The 26492-nt window shown below is 35.8% G+C and overlaps 1 protein-coding gene across 3 annotated transcripts in view; it reads left to right on the plus strand.

Annotated features, from left to right (window-relative positions):
- CPLX1 (complexin 1) overlaps window positions 1–26183 on the plus strand; it is a 130197-nt gene extending 104014 nt beyond the window's left edge. For all 3 annotated transcript variants that reach the window (XM_072155328.1, XM_072155311.1, XM_072155318.1), the window contains one exon: window positions 23567–26183. In XM_072155328.1, the coding sequence (XP_072011429.1) occupies window positions 23567–23764 (198 nt within the window). In that variant the 3' untranslated portion in view covers window positions 23765–26183. The remainder of the gene's footprint in view (window positions 1–23566) is intronic.
- The last annotated feature ends 309 nt before the right edge of the window (window positions 26184–26492 follow it).

The following is a 26492-nucleotide window of genomic DNA, read 5'->3' on the forward strand; positions in this document are numbered from 1 at the left end:
AGAACCTGTGAGTATGAAACCTGAGTTGGGTTAATTACTCCCTGAGGCCTAAAGCAACCATACCTTTTCATCTGAACTAAATATTTAAGTCTTTCCCTGCTATCATCGCTGTAATTTAAACCCAGCCTAAGATTCTAAGATTTCTAACCCTGTTGGAGAGGCTTTGACACTCATTGTATAAATTCCATCAGTTGCAAATTTTGTTAAACGAAAAAGTGGATGTATTTTTACTGAAAAACACGTTTACCTTCTTATCTGCAGACAGTGGCTGAAACGGCCTTGCATTTCTAAATCTAATATCATTAACACATACCACTCACGTCATGCATCCCAAAACAAGGCAATTAATCCTCTTGAAGGAAAAGCAGATTGCTCCTTTATGCCCCTGTGGCCATTTATGCATCCAAAGCCACCAGCGAAGGCATCAGATACAGACTGTAATTACAGAGTCATTTATTTAAGCTTCTTATCTCTCATCAGCACATGATATAGAAATCAGCGCTTTCTCATGAAATGCTTGGTTTATATTAGTACTATGGCAGACTAAAGTAAATTGCAGAATAGGATGGGTAGCCATTAAATGGTTAAATACATTTTTTTTGTTAGTCAATCCTATTAATAAGTTATGTTAGTTCAATTTAGTTGAATTCCTCTCATGTCCTCTACATATTATCCTATATAATCCTAGAAATACAATAGATGCTACATTTTAGAAAACAAATGAGAGAAATGCAAAGCTCAGGGCGACACATTGATTTTTGCCTATTTGTTTATCTTTTCCACTTCTCCTAGGGGATTGATTAACACTTATTCTGTCCAATACCCAGAGGAGTGTCTAAGCAACTAAGCTATGATTTAAGCACCTTGTCAGACAGAACAAAAGTTTCACTTTAATTCCTTTCTTTCAGCTGCTCCTTGGAAAAGATTACTTTTGAGAATTTAATTTGCAATGTATGCAAAGTACAGGGACGTAACTGAGAAAATACAGGTTTAGATGTCTGTCTTGGAAAATGTATTATCAAGTTGGCGCTTCAGTTACAGTACATGTACTTGCACTTTGCCAATGTTCTGTAAGGATCACAATGTAAGGTGTTAAAATAATAATAGACATATGAATACATTTATGAAATATTACTAGTGAATATTTCATATGCATATCTTCAGTACTTTTAAAGCTACAAGAACAGTTGGTGGGTAAAAATATAGAAATATGGTATATTGGACTTGGATGAAAGAATGGGGTCCAGTATTTGTTTAGATACTCCAATACAATTTATGCATAATTGTTAGAATTATAATTAACTGTAAAAACTCATTCTTATAAAGAGAAAAATTACCACATCTCTACAAACTGTCTAGAAAATGATAGTTGTCCCTCTTAAGGAGTGTGCAAATGCTCTATGGGAACACAGAAACAGAAATAAGAAGAGTAGCTCAAAAAGCATGGCCTTTGTCAGGGAAGGCATCAGTGTGGCAGAGACTGTAATTAATTTAGTATTTAATTGTAAGTAATTTAGTAGCCAGAGCTCAGATTTCATTTTATCAACTGATGTGTGAGAACAAAAGCTGATTCCTGATTGGTTGCCATGAGCAACTAGAGCAGTGTTTTCATAGACATTTTTCCATTGTGCACCATTGTTTCACTTTGTATGTACATCTATACAGGAAAGGCTGTCAGTCATTGAGCACAACTACTTACTCAATCTCAAAGATCAGTGTGAGTAAGAATATTAATGAGAATTGTCTGTCATTAAATAAATTACAAGTTCTACAGAACCATCTACAGTAAAACTATACATATGAATCTTCTAGACATAATCTGGTCTGTAACATTCTTCAGATCAGCTATCTATTTTAAACCGTTGCAGTCCATTTACAAATATACATTCACAATCCTGACTCTATCTGTAAAATATATTTAACCTGTTAGTGTTGCATGACATACTATTACTGCATGGAACGCTGTCACTCCATGCTCCATGCAATCATAGTACGTCATGTAGCTGATGCTGGTTCAGCTCATCACCAGAGCTGAACCAGCATCGGGGAAAAGAGGTGTCGGCTGTAATTTACCGCTGACATCCCTGTGCAACATTCATGGTCAGAAAGCTCCAATTATTGGTCATAAATAAAGATGAACGAGCACTAAAATGCTAGAATGCTCGTTACTCAAACTTTTCCCAATGCTCGAGTGCTCGTATCGAATAACGAACCCCATTGAAGTCAATGGGAGACTCGAGCATTTTTCACTGAAAGAACACATTGAAAAAACACTAAAGAACACATTGCAGATGTTTGCAGATGTTTTCACTGAAAGAACACATTGAAAGAACACAGTGAAGAACACATTGCAGATGTTCCGTACATCTGCTAACTTTTTCGAAGACACGCGTGCCGAATGGTGTTCTTCCCAATAGTATGAGAAGAACAATATGTGTGAAGAACACATTGCAGATATTTCCATAGATCTGCAATTTGTTCTTCACACATATTGTTCTTCACATGCTATTGTGAAGAACGCCGTTCGGCACGCGTGTCTTTGGATAAGTTAGCAGATGTACGGAACATCTGCAATGTGTTCTTCACTGTGTTCTTTCAATGTGTTCTTCACTTAAATGATCCTGTGTTCACTGTGTACACTGTTTTCATAGTATACTTTACTATTCTTCACTGTGTTTCGTTAAGTAAATGCTCAATCTCGAGATACTCGTCCGAGCAACGAGCCTTTTCGAGTACGCTAATACTCGAACGAGCATCAAGCTCAGATGAGTATACTCGCTCATCTCTAGTCTGAGATGCAGCATTAAATGTCTGCAAGGGGATTCCCCCAAGATTGTTGCCCCCACATCATTTTCAGGGGGTGCCGATTGTTTCTATGGCAACTCCAGGGTTTGATGTAAGACCTCAGGACGGTTCATACATTGGTGTTACAATGTATTATGATGAACAAGCAATTGCTTGTTCATGTTCTATAGTGGGACAAATAAAAAAGTAAAAAGAAAATAAAAAAAGGTTTTAAATAAAAATAAAATAATTAATTAATTATAATGCCCCCAAAGCCCATATACTTATAGCATTTACATATAAGATAAAAAAGAGAAAATCACTGTACAAATCCCACTTATATAATAACGCTGCATCCGCAATGACCCATACAATGAAAAAAATCATTATTAAACCTGCATGATTAATGCTGTAAAAAAACACCAAAAATCCTGTTTTTTACCTATCTTGTACCACATAAAATGAGATAAAATATATATATTTGTATTATATATACTGAAATGGTACTGTTCAACATGTACTTTACACCTAAAAAACAAGCTCTCGACCAGCTCCGTAGACCATACGTAGACCATAGCATTGCAAAAATGAGTAAAACATAAGCAAAAATATAAAAATTTGATATTAATGTAATCGTACTGACCCATAAATATAACAATCATATAGATTGTGAGCCCTCACAGTCAGGGTCCTCTTTGCACTTGTTTCCTGATCACTGTAGTTTTGATTTTGTACTTGCATTTGTTCTTGTCTTAATGTGATGAATGTGAACCCCTTAATGATTATACAGCACCATAAAATTAATAGTACTCTATAAATAATAATAATAATAATAAGTGCCAAATCATTAAACCCTTGCACCACAAACTTAAATCACACCAGCGCCACCCTGCTCCCAAATTAATAAATGCCCCACACAGTGTCAGAGCTGTGAGATCTTGGTGGCTATCACAAGATCTTGTGGCTTTTAATACTTAGACATATACCTGAGGAGGATCTCCTTTAAAGCATTATTTACACTTTGAAACTATTTTGTTTGTATAGAAACATGTACTGTATTTGAAAACCTGGAAACTACTGTAGAATTATTTCACTTTATAACTACTGACAATAATAAAGAATTGCTATCTAAATGTAAATTGATACATTAATGCTACAAGCTTTATTGTTATGTTAATTGAAACATATTTCATTCCTCTGATACATGCTGTTTTTAATTTATTTTCTCTTCCAGGGTATAGTACATCATTTGAGAATGCCATTAGCCCGTTTTTTAACCTTTCTATAATAAACATACTTCATCATCTTTTAATGGTTCGACTAAATTATATCTGCATTAAGCCTTCACTAAATGAATAGATGCACAGTATGTATGGGCAGACAAGCTAAAGATTTGTATACGGATTTAATACATTTAAAAGCTGTAGCTCTAAAAATGTTTTTGGTCAAAAATTGTCTGAACTGTGTAATATAGAATTTAGATCTTCTATGCTACATGCAGTGCATGCAAAAAATTGCATTGCTTTTACATAGCTGCATTGTTTTAGTTGGAGGTGTTACTTTAAAATATCACCAAATTCTATGATCACTCTGTAAACATGATGACAACTTATTGCAGCTAGACATGCATACCCTGAGAAGTTTTCTGATGACTTTGCCCTAACACAAAGTTTTGCCAGCTTAAAGCATCAATAAACAGAGCGTGGTGAGGCCTGGACCTCACCAGCAGTCATAGCAAAATACTGCTGGTATTCTTATGTCCCAAATAAGATCATAATACATAATACACAGAGCAACTAGAAGTCAGATGCTTCTTTGAGGAAAAACTATAACATATATTATATATTATACATTTATGTATGATAAGGAATCTACCGCATCATACCAGTTATACTATTTAAAAAAATTTAATTTCACTTATAACTGCAGTGTGAGAGGAAAAAAAATTATAAAAGACAGTTAAATTGTAGTTAATACATTATACACATCCTCTTCTAATAAATAAAGCATAGAAGAGGATGTAATAGGTATACTATTATGCTGTATTTGGGCTCCTAGAGAATACATTAGCACATCCAAAAGGCCCCATTCATCCTTTTCTGACTAGGGACACTATTCAATAAAATGGGCTGGTGTGCCAAAAATATTGCATATAAGCCCTGAAATAGGCACCTATTTCCGACATTGCTCCACCTCCACGCTAAAAGGATGTGGGAGGAGCATGTGGGGGCATCCGCAGCAGTGGTGTAGGCTGGCCTGCAATGCCCTTGCCCCTAGCCTGCCCCTACCAGCATTCACTCGTGCACCTAGCTCCAGTGTATAATAAATATACCCCTATAGGTTTCTTTGGTGTGGCTTCCTATAGGAAATATATGCTATTAAATGAAATCATGTGATATATTTTGGTCATTTCCCCAAATGTTTGTTGATTTCCTCAAAACGGAACATAGAGCCCGAAGATAATGTAAATTGAACTTAACGCAATCTCTTATCTCTTTAATGTCAAACATTAAAAGTGTCTGCTATTTAATTCTCTACAATTTCTAAAGTACAATAGAGTCTAATATTACTGTAATTATTACTATAACTGTGATCGGATTCTGAAAAATATTAATTAGATAATATAAGCATCTGGTTTTGAAGACTTTGCTAAACCAAGGGGGGCATTAACAGAGGTAAATAATCTTTAAATATTAGTGCACAAGTGTCAAAGATTACAAAATGACAGATGATGAAATATAACAGTTACACAAACAAGCTACAAAAGATAATGAAAAGAATAAAAGATAATGACACTTTTCCAATTGCGCAAAAAAGCTTTCATTCAAGAATATTGACAGATAAAATTAAAGGGGGGTCAGATCTTGTCAAAGAATGCATCTTTAGGCAACTACACTACACTGCTGATATATCAATGAACAAGCTGCCAATTCACTAGCTTAAGGGCATTCTATCAGCAGGAAAATTTCCATCAAACAAAATGTGTCCTTCCGCGGACACTATCATAAGCTCAGTTATATTTTTAAAGTTGCTGGAAGCTGTGCTGTTTCTTTGAAAATCTAATTTTTTAAAATATGTATATAGTATAAGTAACAGGGGAGTGAGTGGATGCTCTCTTTCAAGTTTTGCAAGCTTTCCTGTACAATTGATCGAGAGCCTACTCCTATTCTGCTAAAGCATTCCATGGCCGAAACAATACAGTTCATGAAACTGCGTGTCTGATCTGGGATTGTAATGATTTATCCAAAGGACACTAGACATGAAAGACCAGGAAAAAGAGAAGGCGCTCAACTTTACAGGGGTGGCACTGGGGTGAGTTTTCATACTGGAAAAAAAGCCAATGTGGGGCACCAAATAGCATGTTATGCTGATTTACATTTCAAACACAATTTTCAAATAAAAAGATCATTTATGGGAAATTATTAAGGCAAACTAACTATAAATTGGCAGCTGCTTTAAAGAAATTGGGCAAGTTAAGAGAAATTAGTTCTGACTAATTGGAACTGCCCAATATATACCATATATATGCTTGGTGGAGAACTTAGTCAAATTTTCCAATTAATTTTACACAGTTTGATAAAGAAGAATTGTGAATCCTATGATAAAATATTTTTAGTTTTTGGTATTATTTTTATTGGTATATGATAGCTTCAACCCTATATTTCTACACATTATAAATGGCAAGTTGCACGAAAACTTAAATATTCAGAACTGATCCCAGATGGTAAAATCATTTATCCACCAGCTGCAAAAGGCATGTGGTGCTACTTACAACCGTACGCATTGTATATGATAAATGAGACTTTTTCCATTACAGTCTTATATATTGCTACAAATTGTAATTTGCTTATGAATCAGTAGTTAATTGTCCTCAAAGGAAAGCCAGTGCTAGCCTGCACAATATCATATGTAATGTAAACAGATTATAACTAGTGGCCTAAGGCAAAATCATAAGCTTTTCAACATTTTGCTTTAACTGTTGCAACTATCACAGAAAGTAGCAAAACAATAAAATATGCAGGATTCCCCACCAAGGAAGAAACAAATGAACAATATTATTGCAAGAGAAATAAATATGTTAAAAAATTGGTTATTTTTCCATCAGTACATCCATTATTGACCTTGAAGCACTTATAGATAGGTTTTCATTTGACCTGTAAATTATCTTTAAAATGGCTTCTTAGAATTATGTTGAAACTCTACTTGTCATAATTCGTATATTTCAACTCCTTGCTTATAAATCTATGATCAGGATCCTTCAATATTTTTGGGGTGTCAAGAGCCAAGGATTTCAGAGCCAGGAAGCCAACAAAATAGGTATTAGACAATTGTCTCAACAATTAATAATAATGTTTGGCATTGATAGATTGGTAAGTACATGCTGGGGAATGTGGTGGGTATATATTTTCCTTACGAAACTTCTTGGAGAAGATTTCACATAATAAGGAAATATGTCCCCAACAATCCACTACAGGTGTGACAACGCCCCTCACATGACAAAGGCGATTGGATTAGGTAAATATTCAAAAAGAACATTCCAGCATCTACTCAGTGTCAGAGTCAGGAGCTGCAACCCAGCTTTGCAGAGCTGTCCAGGATTCAGTGGTTCTGCTCCAGGGATCTCTTTGTCAATCTAATTAGTGAGAGGTCTGCTTTTCTTTATTTTATACCTATTTATTTTTACGCTTTTTCTTTTATCTATGTCTATTTCATCATTTTTGTAACTTTTCTAAGGCTCGCGCCTTCACATATTTGATCATTGGTCATTTAATAAGTTTATTCCTTGTGCCTCTATATATGTTCCCATACATTTGGAGAGGTAAATTACCTATAAGCCGTGTTACCCTGTGAGCAAGCAGTTAGCTTGTGTTCTGCTGCAAGCAGTGTATATCCAGGTGAACAGTACTGTACATAGAGCAGTGTGTAGAAGAAGAAGCATGACTGTATCATTGACCAGACTAGTTCTTTATAGTTGCATTCTATAAGCAGTAGGGGGAACAGAGTTTGGTTGTGCGGCCTTTGGGTCATTCAGGTGCAGTTTCGGATTCTGATAGCGTGGTTTCCCTGACATGAGAGAAGAGAGGTAGGAAGGTGCCTGGACACTTCTTGCTCCATCACTGACTCAAAGGAACAGAGCAAACAAGGTGAGGTTCAGGAGAGATTAAGGATTATGGATGACTTAGTCTCATTTGAACTAGGCATAGCTGCGGTGCCTGTGTGTAGTGTAGTGTAATCTAAAATACACCCTTCATAAAGGTTCAGGCTACTGTTTTTACAATCTCATTCAGCAGGTGAATGAATATTCGGCCCCAATAATATTTCAAATGTAGGCTACCCTTAACTGATGTGTGAACTGGCCTAAGCGGGAGAAAGTGATTATCACATAATTGCCTCATATTCTGAGGGTAAACCACTAAAAATGCTTTAACAATAGATACCCAGGCTTCCCAACTAAGATATTTAATTTAGGGGAAGTGTGGTATGGAACACCACTGTAGTACATGTACTGTAATGTAGCATGTGTACCATCAGTAAACTGCAATCTGACCTTTGCATATGACCTTGTTTAACATATGTCTATACTAGGATGATAGGCATTTACCTTTTCTTAAGTTGGTATTTTTATTATAATGCCCACATGATAATAAATATGTTTAGAAATCATGAATATTGTTTGGATGTTAGTATGTAATGTGTAATGCTTGTTCTGCTTACATGAACATTTAGACCATCATTCACATAACACACGATTTCATGTTGAATGTAGAGGTACAAGTATTTGTTGCTCCATCAATGTAGTATATTGTAGAAGCTTAAAAAAAAATCTTATTAATAGAAAACTAATGACAGTTTGCAGTGCGGTGTGTATAACACCAGTAATTCTTTGAGTTCAGATAGAGAGCTTTCTGCTTCAGCTTCAAACAATGTTATACAGATGAATAGGAAGCAGTGGGACATTCAATTTTAAAAGCCATCCGCTTCCATTCATATCCAACAATAGCAAATGTAGCAGTGGGGGATTTCTTACAAAAGTGATATCAAGTAAGTGATCCACAGAATATTGCTGGGTTTGTTTGTGTGTTTATGTTTTATTGTATGTTTTTGAGCTCTTGGTTTGAGAGGGCATATTATAGAGATGTTGATCAAAATCTATGTCAAATTACAAGTGTACATTTTTTTTAATCAAATCTTTTTTATTAAACATTTTTACCATTACAAGTACAGACAAAACCTCCTTACCAACCCCCACTTAAACAAACAACCCACCCCCTGAAAAGACCGGAATTGTAGCAATGTACAACAAAAAATAGCAATAGTCCACATGACAATACACATTAGGTATTAACACATTAATTACTAACAGCGGTAGACAACGAGCAATTGTACAATTTTAAACACTTAGGTACGAAGCAAGCTACCGCTCTGCACCGAAAATAAGTCAGCATCGGAAGTCGCAATGTGTCAGCAGTAATCTGACATCCCCATGTAACAACCGCAGGTGAGCACAACCATATCATTTAAATGGCTGCTGGGATATTCCCTGCTTGATCAGCACCTGCCACAGCATTTGCAGGGGTGCCAATCGTTGCTAAGCTAAGACCTTAGGACTATCCATAGTAAATGCCTGTAAGGTCTGGTTACATACAGGACCTTACAGGCACAGGGTCATCCTATGCATCAGTATAAGCAGACAGTACTACCCTGTTTCCCCTAAAATAGGACATCCCCTGAAAATAAGACCTAGTACAATTTTGTTCAAGCTAAGACATATAAGGCCTCCCCTGAAAATAAGACCTAGCGGCAGTCAATGCAGCAGCTAACCCCATGTGGTACATTAATATAAGTAGATCATTTAGATACCACAAGAGGTTGTGACCTGCGGGAAGAAATCATGGGATAAAATCTCTGACTGTTGCACTGAAAATGTGATACAAGCAGCTAGATGGAAGAAGGGGATCATTTAAGGAAAGTGCTATTGCTAAACATGAGAGACTGGGGCCAATGATTCCAATAGAAATGGAGTCACAGGAAATTCTGCATGAAATAAGTTGGAGAGTTATAAGGATGTTAGAGAAGTTGAATTTTTTGTCCAACAATAAATGGGAATTATTTTTCATGGAAATATAAGAAATCCCCTAAAAATAAGACCTAGCACCTGTTTAGGAGCAAAAATTATTATAAGACACTGTCTTATTTTTGGGGAAACAGGGTAATACCTTGCAATATATAAGTATTGCAGGGTATTATAATGAACAATCATTGAAATGGTTGCTTGTGTATGTACCAAAGTGGGACAAGTAAAAAAAATTAAGTTTAAAATAAATCAAAATTAATCCATCGCCACATCCATAATGACAGATACAATAAATCAAAATAATTATTATACCCGCAATAACACCGTAAAAAAAATTAAAAACCCACTAAAAATGATAATTTGTACTTATTTTGTCACACATAAAATGCAATAAAAATGATCAAAAAACTGTAATGCATAATACAAAAGTGGTACTGTTTTAAAGCACAACAAAGATCTCATACAGCGATGTAGACCAAATATTGAAAGAGTTATTCTACTTAGAAAATATTGATGCAAAATTATAGATTTTTAAAAAAAATTTGTAAAATGTCAGCAAAAATATAGAAATTTGGCATTGCAGTAATCGTACTGACCCATGAATAAATCTAACATATTACTTAGGGTATATTGTGGTGATCACCATAAAAAAGTCAAAAATCAATTATAGAGTTGAACCCCACCCAAAATAATTAATACATTTTCAGCAAAGAGCTTAACCACCTCAAAATAATACTACTGAAAAATGCATCTCATCCCGCGATTAATAAGCCCTTCCATGGCAAGATTAACAGAAAAACTATTTTATAGCTCAAAGTGGGCCATGAACCTACTAAAAAGCACTAAAATTAATGGCTAAAAGCTGTTACTGATAGTTTGAAGGGCACAGATTTGAAAATGGGTTGATATGTAGGGGGTTTCTAATATTATATATTTCATATTTCATTAAAAACCGTAATGATCCCCAAAAAAGTCAATTCTGAAAGCTCCTTGAAAATATGGAAAACCAACATTCGATATGTAAGTCGCGTCATATCAAAATAAATCATTTAAAAAATAATGAAAATGTAAAGCTGACATATGGGAATTGTTATTTAGCTACTAATTTAGGTGGTAAAACTATCTGCCTAAAAACAAGATAATTTTGAAAATGGCAAATTTTTCAAAAAAATCCTAATTCAAAACATTTTTTAATAAATAAACACAAAACTTGTCAGCCAAAATTTACCACTAAAATGAAGTACAACATGTGATGAAGATACAAAATCTCAAAATCGCTTTGATAAGTAAAAGTGTTAAAAAGTTATAACTATATATAACTATAGCTATAAACTGGTTATGGCAAAAGTCTCAAATGTCTCGAGGGGGGGCGGGGGGTATCATGGGGGAAAGACCCCCAAAGGTAAGTTAAATGCTACGCTGACCGCGCCATTTAATGGGTTAAATACCCCTGATCGGAGCCAACTCTGACCACGGGTGTTACCCGGGGATGTCAGCGGTAGATTACCCCATGTTATCCCGATGCTGTTTCGGCTCCAGTGCAGAGCCAAACTGGCATTGGCTCAGTGCCGTACTGGTACGACACTCAGTGCTAATCGCGGGAGCCCACACAGTACTAGTACGGCTCAAGGCGCTAAGGGGTTAAAAGTGAAATGTAAATTGTAATGAACAAATTGTAAACAGCATGTCATGCCCAGTTTGAAGAGAATCTATGATCAAACATCAAATTCTAAATAATATGCCTTATTTCATTACCATTATTTCATACCATTATTCTATTGATACAAGTATCAGTCCACAGATACTTTGATATATTCACAAGATATACAGGCCAGAAGTTTATTTTTCTTTTATAATATGCGGATTGTATTGTCATATACCACACAGAGACACATTTTTAAAAAGTATGCCTGGCCCCCTTATAGTAGCTTATAGTAGAATAATTCCACAAATTTACTATTCACAGCGGTTCAGAGGTCATGTCAGGGTTTCAATCTAGACTAAAGAGAAAGTATGCTTTATTATCTAGGGTGCACAGGCTTTCAATATCAAACAGACTACCAAATAACAATCAATGGAGACTGAGAGGACGAGTTAAACATTACTTGTCTCTAGTGACCATAAAAGTAAGGAGTGGATAGCTGCTGGAAAGTTTTGCAGTATTTTTTTTTTGGCTTTATTGTAACATGGATGGATTCTTGTTTTCCTGTTAAGACCTGAAAGGTCAAAACTATTACAAGCCATTGAGCTTTCCTTCGCTCTTGAGATTCAAAAGTTAAACTTTGATGTGTCTTTCATGAAAGCTTTAGCCAATAATGTTATACAAGGTCAGACAAATAAAGAATACCACAGGGCAACTGTAGCAAATTAACTTAACTTTAGCTTTTAGAGAAGCTTTTCCCAGAAACTTGAAAACCCAGAAAACATTTCCCTTGACAGCCAAGTAAAAAAATAATAATACTAGAATAAACTTACCAGTATTTGGCAATTAAAACTGTAGATGATAACTGAAATGTGAAAAATCTATTTGATAGGTTTTTTTTCACTTATATTTGCTATGTTTAAATGTTTGAAATATATATTTTTTTAAAAACTAAAGAGCTGCCTTATGAAGACAACTTTTTAAAACCATTAGTTGTTACTGCTATAGCCAGCCATCTGTTTTACATGCCATGACAGGGGGAAATGTTATATGCCAGCCATTTATGGTACTCAGGGTCTAGAGCAGATCTTTTTAGCTAATATGTCTTAATGAAACAGTGATTAAACTGTGATTACTCAATATAATATTAAAAGGACTGATCATATTAACAGTGAATTTTTAGCATTGGTACTGACAAAAATGCAAACCCTCCCATGTGCAACATCAACTTGCCATTAAATCCATAGCATAATAATGAAATCAATAGCACTCAATGCATTACCTGGTGTCAGGATCGGTGGTAGTGGATCCTCTGGACCTCCGTGGACGATGATGTAAGCCAACATCTGGGACCGGTGTCTAACCGGAGCCCCCCTCAAAGCAGGTTGGACTACCGTCATCATTCCACGGGTGTGACTTTGTCCGCTGTAGCGGCTGAGGGGAAGTACAGAATTGGAAGGCAAGCTCGTTGTCGGGGACAGGCAGGAGGCCGAGACAGACAGCACAGGACCAGAGTCAGGAATGAAATCGATTTCACAACAGGAAATCAGGATAATCACAAAGGGCATGGAACAGTGCTTTCTCTTAAGCATAGAGCACAAAGATCCGGCAGGGTGTACAAGGAGAGGCAGGTTTATATAGAATTCTGGGAAATGGCCAGCGCCAACTAACAATGCGCTGGTCCTTTAAATCTTCTGAAGCCAGTGCATGTGCGCCTTAGGTTGATGAGGACATGTGCACACGGCCGAAGTATCGGGAACAGGAGTAGGGAAAGGTAACAAGTGCAGGCTTTGCACTAGCGTATGTGGCGGGGACAGGTGAGCCCCTGTTGCACCCATTTCACCTGGTCAGACCACTACACATAAAATAAAACTTTCTGCTTGCTGAGTACAGCTGACCTGTGGGAGTGTTGAGTATCTGACCTTCACCTGTCGGATATTATGACTTAATATATTAAGAGTAATCAATATTTTTAGCCTTGTGAACTGTTGTTCACAATATTGTTGAAATATTGTTGAAATATTGTTGTAACTAGTTACAGATGGTGTTTGCAAACAATAAATAATAGTACCAATGATATTATATATATATTTAGTTAGTTAACACATTAACAATTAGCGCCATACTATTATAATGCTCACTTGTTGAGCGCTCATAATAGAAAGAGGGAAATTGCTGTATTACACATCAGACACCTGCAATCTGTTAACCATATGACCTGTAGCACTTAAAAATCATCAATATTACAATGATTATGATAGGCAGTGAACCCTGAAATGGAAAAAACTCCGAAATGTCAGAATTGCCCGTTTTCACCATTGTGCTACACAAAAGAATTTTTATAAAAAAGGATCAAAAGGTCTTATAGTCCTCAAAATATCTGCTCTATCCACATAAAAGGACACCTTAAAAATTTCCGTACACTGATGTATAAAAATGTTATAGGTGTCAGACTAAAGCGATATAGCAGCATTTTCTTAACCAAAGATTTAAATTTACTGTATCTAAAACATAATCTGGGATTTCCATGATCATACTGACCCAAAGAACGGAGTAGATGTGTCATTTAAATGCACATTGAAAGCCTTAACGGAAACCTACCACTTGAAGTGGCAGGTTTCTGATGGAAATACCGGGCACCAGCTCAGGGTGAGCTGGTGCCGGAGCTTATTTTTGTTAGTGTTTTAAACCGCGGTATCGCGGTTTAAAACACTTTTTAAACTTTATAGCCGGCGCTTACCATGCACGCGGCTCTCCTTCACTTCCTATGTAGCCGCGCGCACGGTAAGCGCTGAGCGCGTACCTCCCTTCGCCGGCTATAAAGTTTAAAGAGTGTTTTAAACCGCGATACCGCGGTTTAAAACACTAACAAAAATAAGCTGAGCTGGTGTCCGGTATTTCCATCAGAAACCTGCCACTTCAAGTGGTAGGTTTCCTTTAAAAGCATTTTTTATTATCATTTTCACCATACAGTATTTTCTTTCAAGCTTCCCTGTACATTGCATGAAATACAATACAATTTGTTTTGCAGAAGATAAGCCCTCATCAGTCTTTGTAAATGGAAATATATTTTAAAAATGTAGCTTTTGGGAGAAGGGGAGCAAAAGACAGATGCACAAGAATGGAAAAGGGCAAGGTGTTAATACAGTGCTAAGAAAGCTTATTTACATTAAATAAACAATAGGACTAAAATCCCCCAAAAAATTTACTCGGCCATAAAAGCATTTATTTTTTGCAAATCATTTTTATAATACACAATATTTACTTGCTGTTTAACATGCATATCTGAGATGCCATCATAATGTGTATGCTTCATTAGTAAGCAGTTGGAACTTTGAGAAAAAAAATGTGATATTTGCTCTGAAAGTCATCCAATTCCAGAAATGTTGACAGAACATCTGGCTATTGTGCCACTACAGGGAGACATAAAAATAAAATATGATGTGTTTGGAACAGTAATGTGTGGTTTACAATCAAACTTAACAAACACCTATGGTTTAGCAGGACAGCTACAGCCTTCATTAAAGAACAAAAAGGAGGGTTTGAAGCGGTGACAAAGGGATTTGTCCATGAAAGTTCTCATGATTTAGTCCCCCTCCCCTATTTCCTGTGTATATCCATTTTGACCCATGGTTACTTCTTTCACCTCTAGTAGTTGTTAAAACAAAATATGGTTAGTGCTGTGTTAAGTTTGGAATCAGGTATAATGTTGTATTTTTCTGAGCCAAAGGCTAAATATATTCCAAAAATAAGTAAAATGATAAAAGAAAGAGGTGCTCTTCTATCCACTCCTGTGTTTGGCTGTAAATGTACTTATGATTCCCACTAGGTGTTCCAACCCCAAAACATTGCTGCTATATGCAAAAAAAAATAAATAAAAAAATAACAATAATTAACCTTAGCTTTCTTTCTCTTCCCAAGTAGGGCATTACTCATTCAGTAATTCAGAGCTTCTTTTGTCCTGTTGGACATTATTATAACTGTTTTGTCCTCACATTTTAGCCACTTCATTTGAATAGATAAATGTATGTAACTATATAATGATCTTTTTTCTATTCACTTCAATTCAAGTCTCATGACAAAATAAAATGTACACAGGTAAATGCTTTGTATATACTGCTGTTGAAATATATTTTTCAATATGTCTTATGTTCATCCATACAGAAAGCTATCTATACTGAGATGAACCCTGACATGTATCTGTCAATGACCATTTATATTGCAAGAGCCACCGATTGCAACATCCTAAAAGCATACCACTGACCTAAAACAACCTTGAGAAAGGGAATTATTACACGTGTATTACAAACCTGCATGGTGTAGCAATCCAGAAGCATTTTGTGAACCACTTGAAATAGAAATTCACTTAGACATATGTAGCTACAAGCAAGTACACTCTCCATTCTGAATGCTCACAGTCAATTTGTTCTTACCCTGTCTGCCCTGCTATAACAAAGTCATTTTAGGCAGTTTTTTCCGAGATCTCAGCAATCCCTCATCGCTGTACCATTCAGTAGGCCAGTTTCACACTAAACATGATCTCCCATACATTTTAATGTGGAAAACCACAGCAACCAGAAGTAATAGAATGAGAAAATATGATCTTCCATTCAAACAATAGTTTGTAAAAGTGTCATATTTAGTGTGCACTGTTTTGTTAAGCCATAGCATTCTGCAGCATAAAATATCATTCACAGATTTTATATTATTGTACATCTATAACATTTTATTCTATAATCACACTTTGGCCTCGATTTATCAAAAGGGCACTATGTGCAGTTTGTCTCTCTAATGTGAATACTAATTATTGAATGCTGGCACACGGTCTTCATTAATTTGACTTGGGAAGCATGCAACACTATTCTGTTGAGTCGCTGCAATTAATGTGGCGACGGTCTGAATCGGCACCGGAACGCCCTTTTTGTTGCAGAATCTTGTGGCGCAGTGGACAAAGGGCCACAAGTATCACTTGTTTTTTCTGTTATTTTTGTGCCTTTTCATACTGGTGCACTGTTTTTGCGCCATTTTTGCGATTAAACACCAAACTAGCCGCGCAGCAAAAATAACCAGCTTTCCCTCAATTATCCTAGCAATCCAGATTTTTTGCTGTGCCTAATGATATTCATGACTTGCGACATTTCATTTAGGCGCAGAAAACGGGTCCAAAAACACTCCAGCCCAAAGGTGGCGTAAACTGAGAAGTAAGCACTGAGCCCCTTTGCAGAACAGCTCATTTCTAGCAGCAAAGCTCAACCAGACACTAGTACAGATAATACAGACATTAGATACCCTGCAGACATGAGACCCTGCAGACTCTATTTACAGTTCATCACCTTCTAAGGAAACAAACATTGCTTACAGTAAATAGTGGTATTATATTAATAATTCAGTGAATGACCCATATTTTCTACCTCATTTTGTTAATTTTATGAAAGTGAATGATTACACTTGTGCTCTGTATTATAGCTTGGTGTCTAAAACGTGAAACAACTAAAATAAATTTATACCTAGGCACTATATCTAATACAAAAAAAACCTGAATGGGGCTTATTTACTAAGGGTTCTCCGACGTTTTTGGGGATCACCCCGCTGGCACAGGGATTTAGGAGGGAATTGTGTCGCACGCAATCGGATTTTGGCGCTGCGGCGCTGGCTTTCATGCAACAGAAATGGGGGGGGGGGGCAGCCATCGGATGATTCGACTGATTCGGACTGAGCTTGGGATTTAACTTTAAAATTGTGTCGCAAGACAAAGCATATACATGCACCGGGAAGCATACTACAGCTAGGGAGAGAGCAGAAAGGGTTAACATTCACCGCTCAAAGCTGTGAGAGGAGAAGAGAGAGAGTCCTGTCTCAATATGGTAGACAAACATACTGTATCTTGACAACAGAGAAGTAAACTGTTTTTTAAGCCTTTATCTTTACATATTATGCAGAATTCTTAATGAAGTATATTAGAAAAATGTTCACCATTTAAAGCAACTCAAGTGACGGTTGTGCTTTAAGAATAGATAGATAAAAGATAGAAATTTTAAGTAGTAGTATATCAACACATTAAAGTGTTAGCCTTATCTACAGGGAAAGTTTAAGCAATCTGTTGTTCTTCTAATAGTCATCATAATTTAAAAGTAAAATCCCATAAGAAGAACAGTTTGTAGGTTGTCTGAGGCCACATATAACTTAATAGCTAATAGGTAATCCCTAAGGGATTTCTGCGATCCTACAGACAGAACAAAACTAGCACCAATTTGAAATATCTCAAAGAGGGATTATAGCTCCCATTTCAGTGCCAAATATTTCTTGTGTTCTCTGCACAAATAATGAAATCACTGTATTGATTTCCGAATTCATTCACAAAGCAAGTGCTTCCTTTATAATTACAAACATCTTAAAGGATTTTCTTTCTTTTGTTTGATGTAGCAAGACCTCCCTGAGAACATTTCTAATCAAACCATTCGGCTGAATACAAAATCGTTCTGTGGTGAAGTACAAAATATTCTATGTAGTTACCAGCAAGGAAAACTCAATGTATTTTGTGCGACTTTTATATTTATCATACCTTTCCAGGCAGAGAACCTGCCAATGGATTATGTAGTTTAGGTATCAGAATTAATTTATATGAAGACTTACACTAAAAATCAAACAAAATTGATATATTTCAGTTTAGTAAAAAAAAAAACCAAACATTTCATTCCGAAATTGTGGCCGTGATTGGTACGTCCAAATCACGGCCACAATAAAAGTCTATGACTCCTGGTTACGATGTGATGAGCACACGGTGTGTCTTGCACCGTGACCCAGTTGGGCGGCGTCTGAGTCGCCAAAATCTGACACACTCCTCTGTCTATGGAGGGAGGAGGGGCGAGTAGCACTCATCCCTCCCACCACCTCCTCCCGAGCCATGTTCTTGCCTGGGATGTGGTCTGGGCGGGTGCACCAACGTCTACATGTACCCTTAGTAGTACAGGCAGTCCCCTACTTAAGGACACCCGACTTACAGACAACCCATAGTTACAGACGGACCCCTCTGCCCACTGTGATCTCTGGTGAAGCTCTCTAAATGCTTTACCATAGTTCCAGACTGCAATGATCAGCTGTAAGGTGTCTGTAATGCAGCTTTATTGATAATTCTTGGTCCAATTACAGCAAAAATTTTGAAACTCCAATTGTCACTGGGACAAAAGAAAAAAATTTGTCTAGAACTTCAATTATAAAATATACAGTTTCGACTTACATACAAATTCAACTTAAGAACAAACCTCCAGACCCTATCTTGTATGTAACCCGGGGACTTCCTGTATTGTGAAATAATGTAGGATAATAGACAAACTAGTATGTTTAAAAGAATAGACTCCCAACTGTGGACAGCACTTTTCAATGTTTTTGCATTTCATCCCCACAGTGTAGGTAACTATAGGGAGTTATGTAAACCTGTACAGTTGGCCTCCCCGTAAGTAGTTTAGATTCATCCCAGACCCATATTGATGGCCTCTCACCAAGCCAAGGCAGTACACTGTATTGATGGAAAAGCATCATGGCTGGATGCCTGTTCATTTTATATAAGGCATACCTGAATTTATTTCCTTTTTCAACCCTGGAAAACTTATTTGCAGATTTCTTTCACATAATACCCAGAATGTTCTGTATCTAAACTATAACATTCCCCATTGACTTTAGTATGTTCGTAAATGTGCTGGGGCTCGTAGTCTGTGCTCTCCACCCTAAAACCACTGCTGGTATGAATTATTACCTGTTGACATGATACAAGCTGATTTAGTTTTGTTTCCCATCACTAAATTGCTCTTTTTCACTTCCGGACTATTGTCTGCTCTCTGCTTTACAGGCTTGAGAATAAGTTAGTACCTTGTCTGCTTGAGATGGTAAGATAATAAACTATCGGTCTCTTGAGGGGGGAAATGCTCTGACAATCTAAATAAAAGGAAGGCTCAAGTACACTGTTGGTATAGCTGAATGTATTAGTCATCTTCCATAAGGAAGGGAATTACATTTATTTTGCCTAACACATTTCCAGTCTACTCAGCAATATAGCGCCCAAGAGAACAATCAGTCACCATATTGTTTAAAAGAAAACCAATGCAATGAACGAAACATATGACTATACCATAGACATACTCGGAATTTTAAGTGGCCCTGGAAAAACATCTGAAAGTGGCCCCAAGTTGTGGGCTGTGTAAAACAAGTAAAGCCAGGCAATGAAGGTGCAGTTATCAAACGCCATCTATCTACTACATTGTTGGTAAATAGCGTTATTGCAAAGCAGGAACAGCTTTGTGCTAGAAAGCAGGGCTAATGTGCAGAATTGCTTATAGATGAGGAAAAAGAACAATAGAATCTAACTATTATACTGCCCCCTTTGTACAAGAACATTGATATTATAATGCAAGCAGAACATGAGGAAAAGTGATATTATAATACTGCTTCCTATTTGCAGGATTATAACTTCTATAATACTGCCCACTATGTACAGGAATTCAACCTCTATAATACTGTTCTCTATGTACGAGAATATAACTACTATAATACTGCCCCCTATGTACAAGAATACAACTACTATAATACTGCCCCGTATGTACAGGAATATAATTACTATAATACTGCCCAGTATGTACAAGCATATAACTAATATGACAATGTGCACGAATGCCAGCGTATGATAAATGTCCCCCTATATGTTTACTGTCTCACAGGCTCTTACTATGGACAGCCTTAAGATCCCGATCGGACCTCATTGCTGCCATTGCAATGATGGGAGCTCATGAAAGTGGGTGGGTGATTATAGGGGGAGACAGTTTTGATAAGTTCATGCTGAATTTTTTCTCCATGAAGTTGCAAATAGGTTTTAAGGTTTAAGGGATTATAACTAATGCAACTATTTGCAGTCTAGTGTTTGCTACTATAGTGCTCAGTGCCGCAGGAGCTTTACTGGTTGGGATTTGCTCCATAACAATGACATTTGTTACTCAAACATCTGTGTACATCTCTATGGAAAATCTGCCTCCTGGAGCCACAGATTCTATCATTTGCCTTATTTGTAGCATTGACCAGTACTGTAGTATGTGACCATCATCATTTAATGCATATTATAGTATTTTCTTTATAGCTTGTGGGTTAAAAAAGAAGGATTTATATTTTGAGAGCCGCATCTAGTTTGACTCTTTGTTTTTCCTAATCTGTTCTATGTGTAATAAAGCATTTATCTCCAGATATACCAAAATGAATAAAGCCTTAACAACAGAACATTGTTTTAAATCCCAATTCTTTGAAGAAAAGATTTTGTGTTTATTTCATATTGTGCTCAGTTAGCAAATACAAGATGTGGAAATAGAAATTCAATATATTTTTCTCACTATAAAAATGTCCATGAAAGGTTGTATCAGAAATATAGGTTCCCCAAAACTTGAACGGGAGCTTGTTCTGGGACCATTAGGATAGATATTGCCCATAAAGTATAAAATGTTGATTGATAATGCCTTGACCCAGGCCATAAACCTCTCCATCTAAATAAAGGTATGGAGGACCTTTTCCTACTTTATAGGACCTTTCCAAATGATGAATTTTAATTTAAGCAATGGCTTGCAATTCCCCACTAACTGTCTGTTCATGGTGAGATTTTAAGTGAAACTGAAAAAACTTTTGCTACATTTTGTCACTTAAAAAGAAATCTATCATAATCAAGCATAATAAACTAGGGAGCATTGAGAATACTGCAGAAAAGGGGTAGGGGGGAGGTAGAGTGTAAAAGTTGTAAGCCAGATTACAGAGGGGCCGCTCAGCCTCCTTTTTAAAAGTTGAAAAGGCTCAATTTTAAGGAAAGAGGTCATGGATAAGTGGGAAGTCTCACACAGCTCCACATATTTATGGAGGCTTGTAGCAAGTATAACTGAATGAATCTTAAATTAAATCTAATTTCTAGGATTTGAGTGCATATAGCTTCATTCTGCTTTCTACACAATACATGCCCTTTAATTACCACAATACAAAGGCGCCACTGCCAATGGGTAAACATTTTCTTTTGAATTGTTTTTAAATGCCTCTGGCAGGGCATGCCCAGGACCCTCCCTAGAATTGCAGTGTGCATCTCTAGCATGCAAATGTCCGCAGTAATTTAAATAGTTAACACCCCTTGTTCTGGAACCGATCACCGGTGTTACTGGTTGAGGTTTATGTCCGGTACCCGGACCCAAACAGATTTTTTAATTTTGTGTTTGACCGAATTTCAACTGGTTCACTCATCACTGTTCATTTTATCATAATTCTAGTTTTATTTATAATTAATGTCTTGCATTTAAGATTCATTTATTCTATGAGAAACTATAAACAGCTTAAACTTTCAAGATATTTACAAGCAAAGTCATCTAGTATGTGAATTGAAAGTACATGCGTGGAGTCAGAATAATTGTTTTAGCTGTTTAAGTTTCCCTTGGGAATAAACCAATTAATACATGTTGCAATCCTAGTCATCTACTGATGGCTTTTTATGTAAACTTGTTTCTTTTTCTTCAAAATTTTAACTATAATTAATAAGAATATAGCCTTAGGGATAGATCAACATTTATTTAATGCAAAATATTTGACTAAATGTCATATTTTATTTAACTTTCTTGAACTATTAGACTGAAATAATTTGATGTCAGAATCAATGTTTGCATGATTTAGTAAATCATTTCACATGTTGTACATATTTTATAAATATTTTGTGAGTCCTCACATCACTTAAGTTCATATGACTGGTATACCTTCAGGCAAAAACTGATAAAAAATAAAATCCCTTGAACATCTTTGTAATATTTTTACAATGTCTTTTGCTGGATTGTCCCTTATTTGAAATATATATATATATATATATATATATATATATATATATATATATATATATATATATATGTATATTTATATATATAATATATCATTAAACAATTTCCTATACTCTCCCTCTATAGGTTTAAATTGGCTTTCTGTTATAAAAAATTATAAAATACCAGCTCTCCCAACGATATTCAGTCAGTACTGATAATGGAAGACTGCACTCTTCACATAAAGAACAGTAATGTCCAAATGTTAAATGACACATAGTCAATGACAAGAGGAGAATTTTTGTACAACATTTTTCATGAGGAATACATGTATAAACTCAAATAATAATAATGTCAGGAACTTTTAAGAGCCAAACCCTAAAGTTATAAACAAGTATGAAGGAAATTGAAACTGAATTCAATGAATATACAATTAAAAGTAAAACAGTATTCCCATTTTCCCATGAAATGAATTAACTGAAGCTAACTGAAATATCCAAGTAATGATATATGAATCTGGCACTGTAGTATCTGAGATTTGACCATGCATCAAAAAGTTGATCCGTCATGTGACCAAAACATAAATCTTTATTACAACACCAAGTATAAAAAATGGTTAAGACTCTTTTTGCCAACAAAAAGGTTGCTGAAGAATGGGCATCATAAGAAAAAGCATTACTTGACACACATGCTGGGCCGGTTTAGGTTGGTACAATCACATTAATGTTTATAAGATGTAATTCACTGAGAACATTAGTGAGAAAAAATAATTCAGTAAAAGGTATTAGTTTTGTGAAGGCACTGCACAAGAGTTAAATACTTGCTGTCCAATGATCACACCATCTTCAGCTGATGTTTAGAGGAACCTTCTAAAGTGGATGGGTTTCATCTCCTCCCTCCACTTAAAATACTGTAACTGCTCTATCACTCTAAATTCACTAGTTAGTCTATGAAGAGGGGAGCAAGGCGAGAACAATAATTAATTGAATAATGCATGGTGCACGGTCCTCCTGAAGGGAAGAACATGATTAATTTTCTGTATATTCCTAAAACGGTGCTAAAACAAATAGTCATGCTCCTCCCTTCAGGCCCTCCACATATAATCCAATGGATATCCTTTGACTGGAGCATTCATTTTCACTTCTGAAATTTAAAAAAAAATGCTTTCACTTACAGCCCAAAATTTCATATACATATCATGTATTACATGACTTAATTTAGTTTCTTTGTTTTTCATCCTTATCATAGTATGGCATAAAGAAGAAAGAGGAGAAAGAAGCTGAGGCACAAGCTGCAATGGAAGCTACAGCCGAAGGGAGCTTGACACGTCCCAAGAAGGCCATTCCTGCTGGATGTGGGGATGAGGAAGAGGAGGAAGAGGAAAGCATTCTAGACACAGTTATTAAATATCTACCGGGTCCACTTCAAGATATGTTCAAGAAGTAAAACACAGTAGACTGTGAGACTGTTTTAATCATAAACAGAAAAGCAATGGATTTCCCCTTGTTTATTGGGAGATTTCAGTATTGCAACATGCTACCCTCCCTCCCGTCTCTAAACCTTTGCTCACTATAGTCCCTCCACTTTCTTTTCTCCTTTCCTTTTGTACATAGTCACATAAAATAGACACCTCTCAAAGGATGTCAAGGTTATGAGCTGCAGTCTACGCAATTTTATTATAAGCCATAGTACAATTGTATGTTCAATCTGGCAGTTGTGTACAGGATTACCATTTCTGTCACCTCAATGCTTTATTAGTCGGGAGACTGACTGGGTTGCTCTTAGTACAACGTAGAGTTTCTGACCAGTTTAGAAATGATCAATATTGACATTTACTTCTGGCAGACAAAAAGAGCAACTTATCAGAAGGACTTTAGAGAGCATTTTTGTTCATTTCATGGTCATCAGATACTAAGAGAAAATTCAGAAAATGAACCATGTAAAACTCCTATGCCTGGGACTTCATAATAACCTGTATAACAGCCTCTACCGTAATATATTGACTGTGCAGTGAGGATATATAACATTTTCTATTAGATGAGAATGATATAAGATTTTATATTGACATATTTCAAATTATGCTTAGTTTATTACAAACTCTGCTTGATAATGCCAGTTAATTAAATTTCTAATGTCATTCTTTACAGATCATAATTGCTAGAATTAAGACAGCACAAAGCTCTGAACTGTTTCTACCACAATTCAATTTTCAATAGTCATATTTTTAGACTTAGAATATTATTTCATCTTATATACAAAACTTCTACATATTTCACATAAAGAGCATAAATTAGCAGCAAATCTTCATTGAATAAGATACTTGGCTGTGTTTGTTACCCCCAAACTATTGGCTGCAAAATGATTACTACGTATTTCGGATGATAATTATTTAGTAAAGCAGTAGTCAGCAGCAGATAGAAGAAGACGTAAAAACTTAAAAAAATTAGTAGCTAAATGTTCTAGGAATATATAGTAAACTGTATAACAAATATAAATTAATTTGGAGCCTGGTTTTCTGAAGAAAGACTTCAAGACTTTTTTAAAAGTCGCAATTATTTTCATAAATTGGGACGCCTTGAAATTTCGCCATAGCCACAAGTAAACTTTAAAAAAAAAAAAAACTTTGTGTGTCCCAGTCTAATAATTTCACCCTTAATGCATTAGGTCACTTTCAGAAAAGACATAAAGTGGCCACATCTTAACAAAGATTTTTGGCCACTAAACTTGGTCCTTTTCAGTTCTTCTGAATCTAGCTTAAATATGGATCTTGCAGTCATCTAAACACAGGCCTGACGCTCAATTCTATTATATTCTGAAATATTTTCAAAGTCAAAGTACATAGTAATAAATATCTTTTTTAACATAGAAAAATAAGCTATATAGATATTCACTTTAACATTAAATAGTATTTATTAGTCTAACACACTTATTTAACAAATGTAACACGAGGCTTAAATGCAAGACCAAAGAGAAGCCTGGTTCATTTGTTCACATAACACTGAATATCTCTGTCACTCTTCATTGCTTTCTGTCCATAAATGTGTTTATTCTCAGGTAATTGAGGTAGTCTTTTCTAATTTTGTTTTGTCTTCTAATTTTTGAAAGGGATACAGACCTAAGATTCTAGCACCAACTGAGAAATACATTTGCGGCCCCTTCAGTTTTAAGCTAAGCTAATGGGGAATTGTTAGATGGGAAGGACAAATAAGAATAACATGGCATTGTTTTTATTATTTTTTTTTATTATTTTTTTTCATAAATTACATCTACCTTTAGAGAAAGCCATATAAAAATCAGACTGCAATATTAATTTTGAATGCTACTATGTGTAAAAGAGAATAGATCATGTGTTTAATTTGCACTGGAATTTCTCGGTCTACGTTTACTGTGTGTTAGTTTTTAGTGTTTTTCCCCCTTCTGTGTCAGAGTAACACATATCAAAGCTGCTCTACATGTCTCTTTTAACAAGCTTACTGAATCCTGTTGTCATGTAATGTTGCAGATCTGCTGATGTGAACTAAATGTAATGTCTTCTGTGTACGCTACGTTAATATGTGTTTCCTCTCTATGTTAGTAAAATGTTTGGGTAACAGTCTTTCGAAAATGTTTTCACACATAGAAGTTTATCCGCTCAGCCATAATTTTGTGATTAGCCAAATCATTTTGTAATTTATATGCTCATATACTCAGATCAGATGCATGCTTCAATCTTCTCTGTGACACCAAGAGGAGACGTAGAGACTTTGTGAATGTAAATCTCATTTGTATTTTGCCTGCTATTCCCCATTGCATGATATCAGTTCAAATGTTCTTTTATCAGTGGAATCACAGCCAATAAAAAATAAAGTGATTTCATGTTTTTTTACACTGTTTTGAATTCATTTCTTTGCTTATTGTACTATATCTAAAGACTAGAATATCTGGAAGGCAGTAGAAGAATGGATTCAGTTGTGTTCTCCCTCAAATTAACTAAAATTTGGTAGAGGAATCAAATTTCTTGTGAAATAATTTCAGTAAAATATTAAAAGATTTTGTTAAAACCCCCAGCATATTAAAGGGCTACACAAATGTGAGGAGATTTATCAGTGCTTCTATGCCAGAAAACTGGTGAAGCCTGGTGTGAAAATGCCTGTCAGAGTATCCACCACAGCAGATACATCAAGAGGCCGAAGCT

The sequence above is a fragment of the Engystomops pustulosus genome, chromosome 1 (genome assembly GCF_040894005.1).
Source record: "Engystomops pustulosus chromosome 1, aEngPut4.maternal, whole genome shotgun sequence".
Lineage (NCBI taxonomy): Eukaryota > Metazoa > Chordata > Amphibia > Anura > Leptodactylidae > Engystomops > Engystomops pustulosus.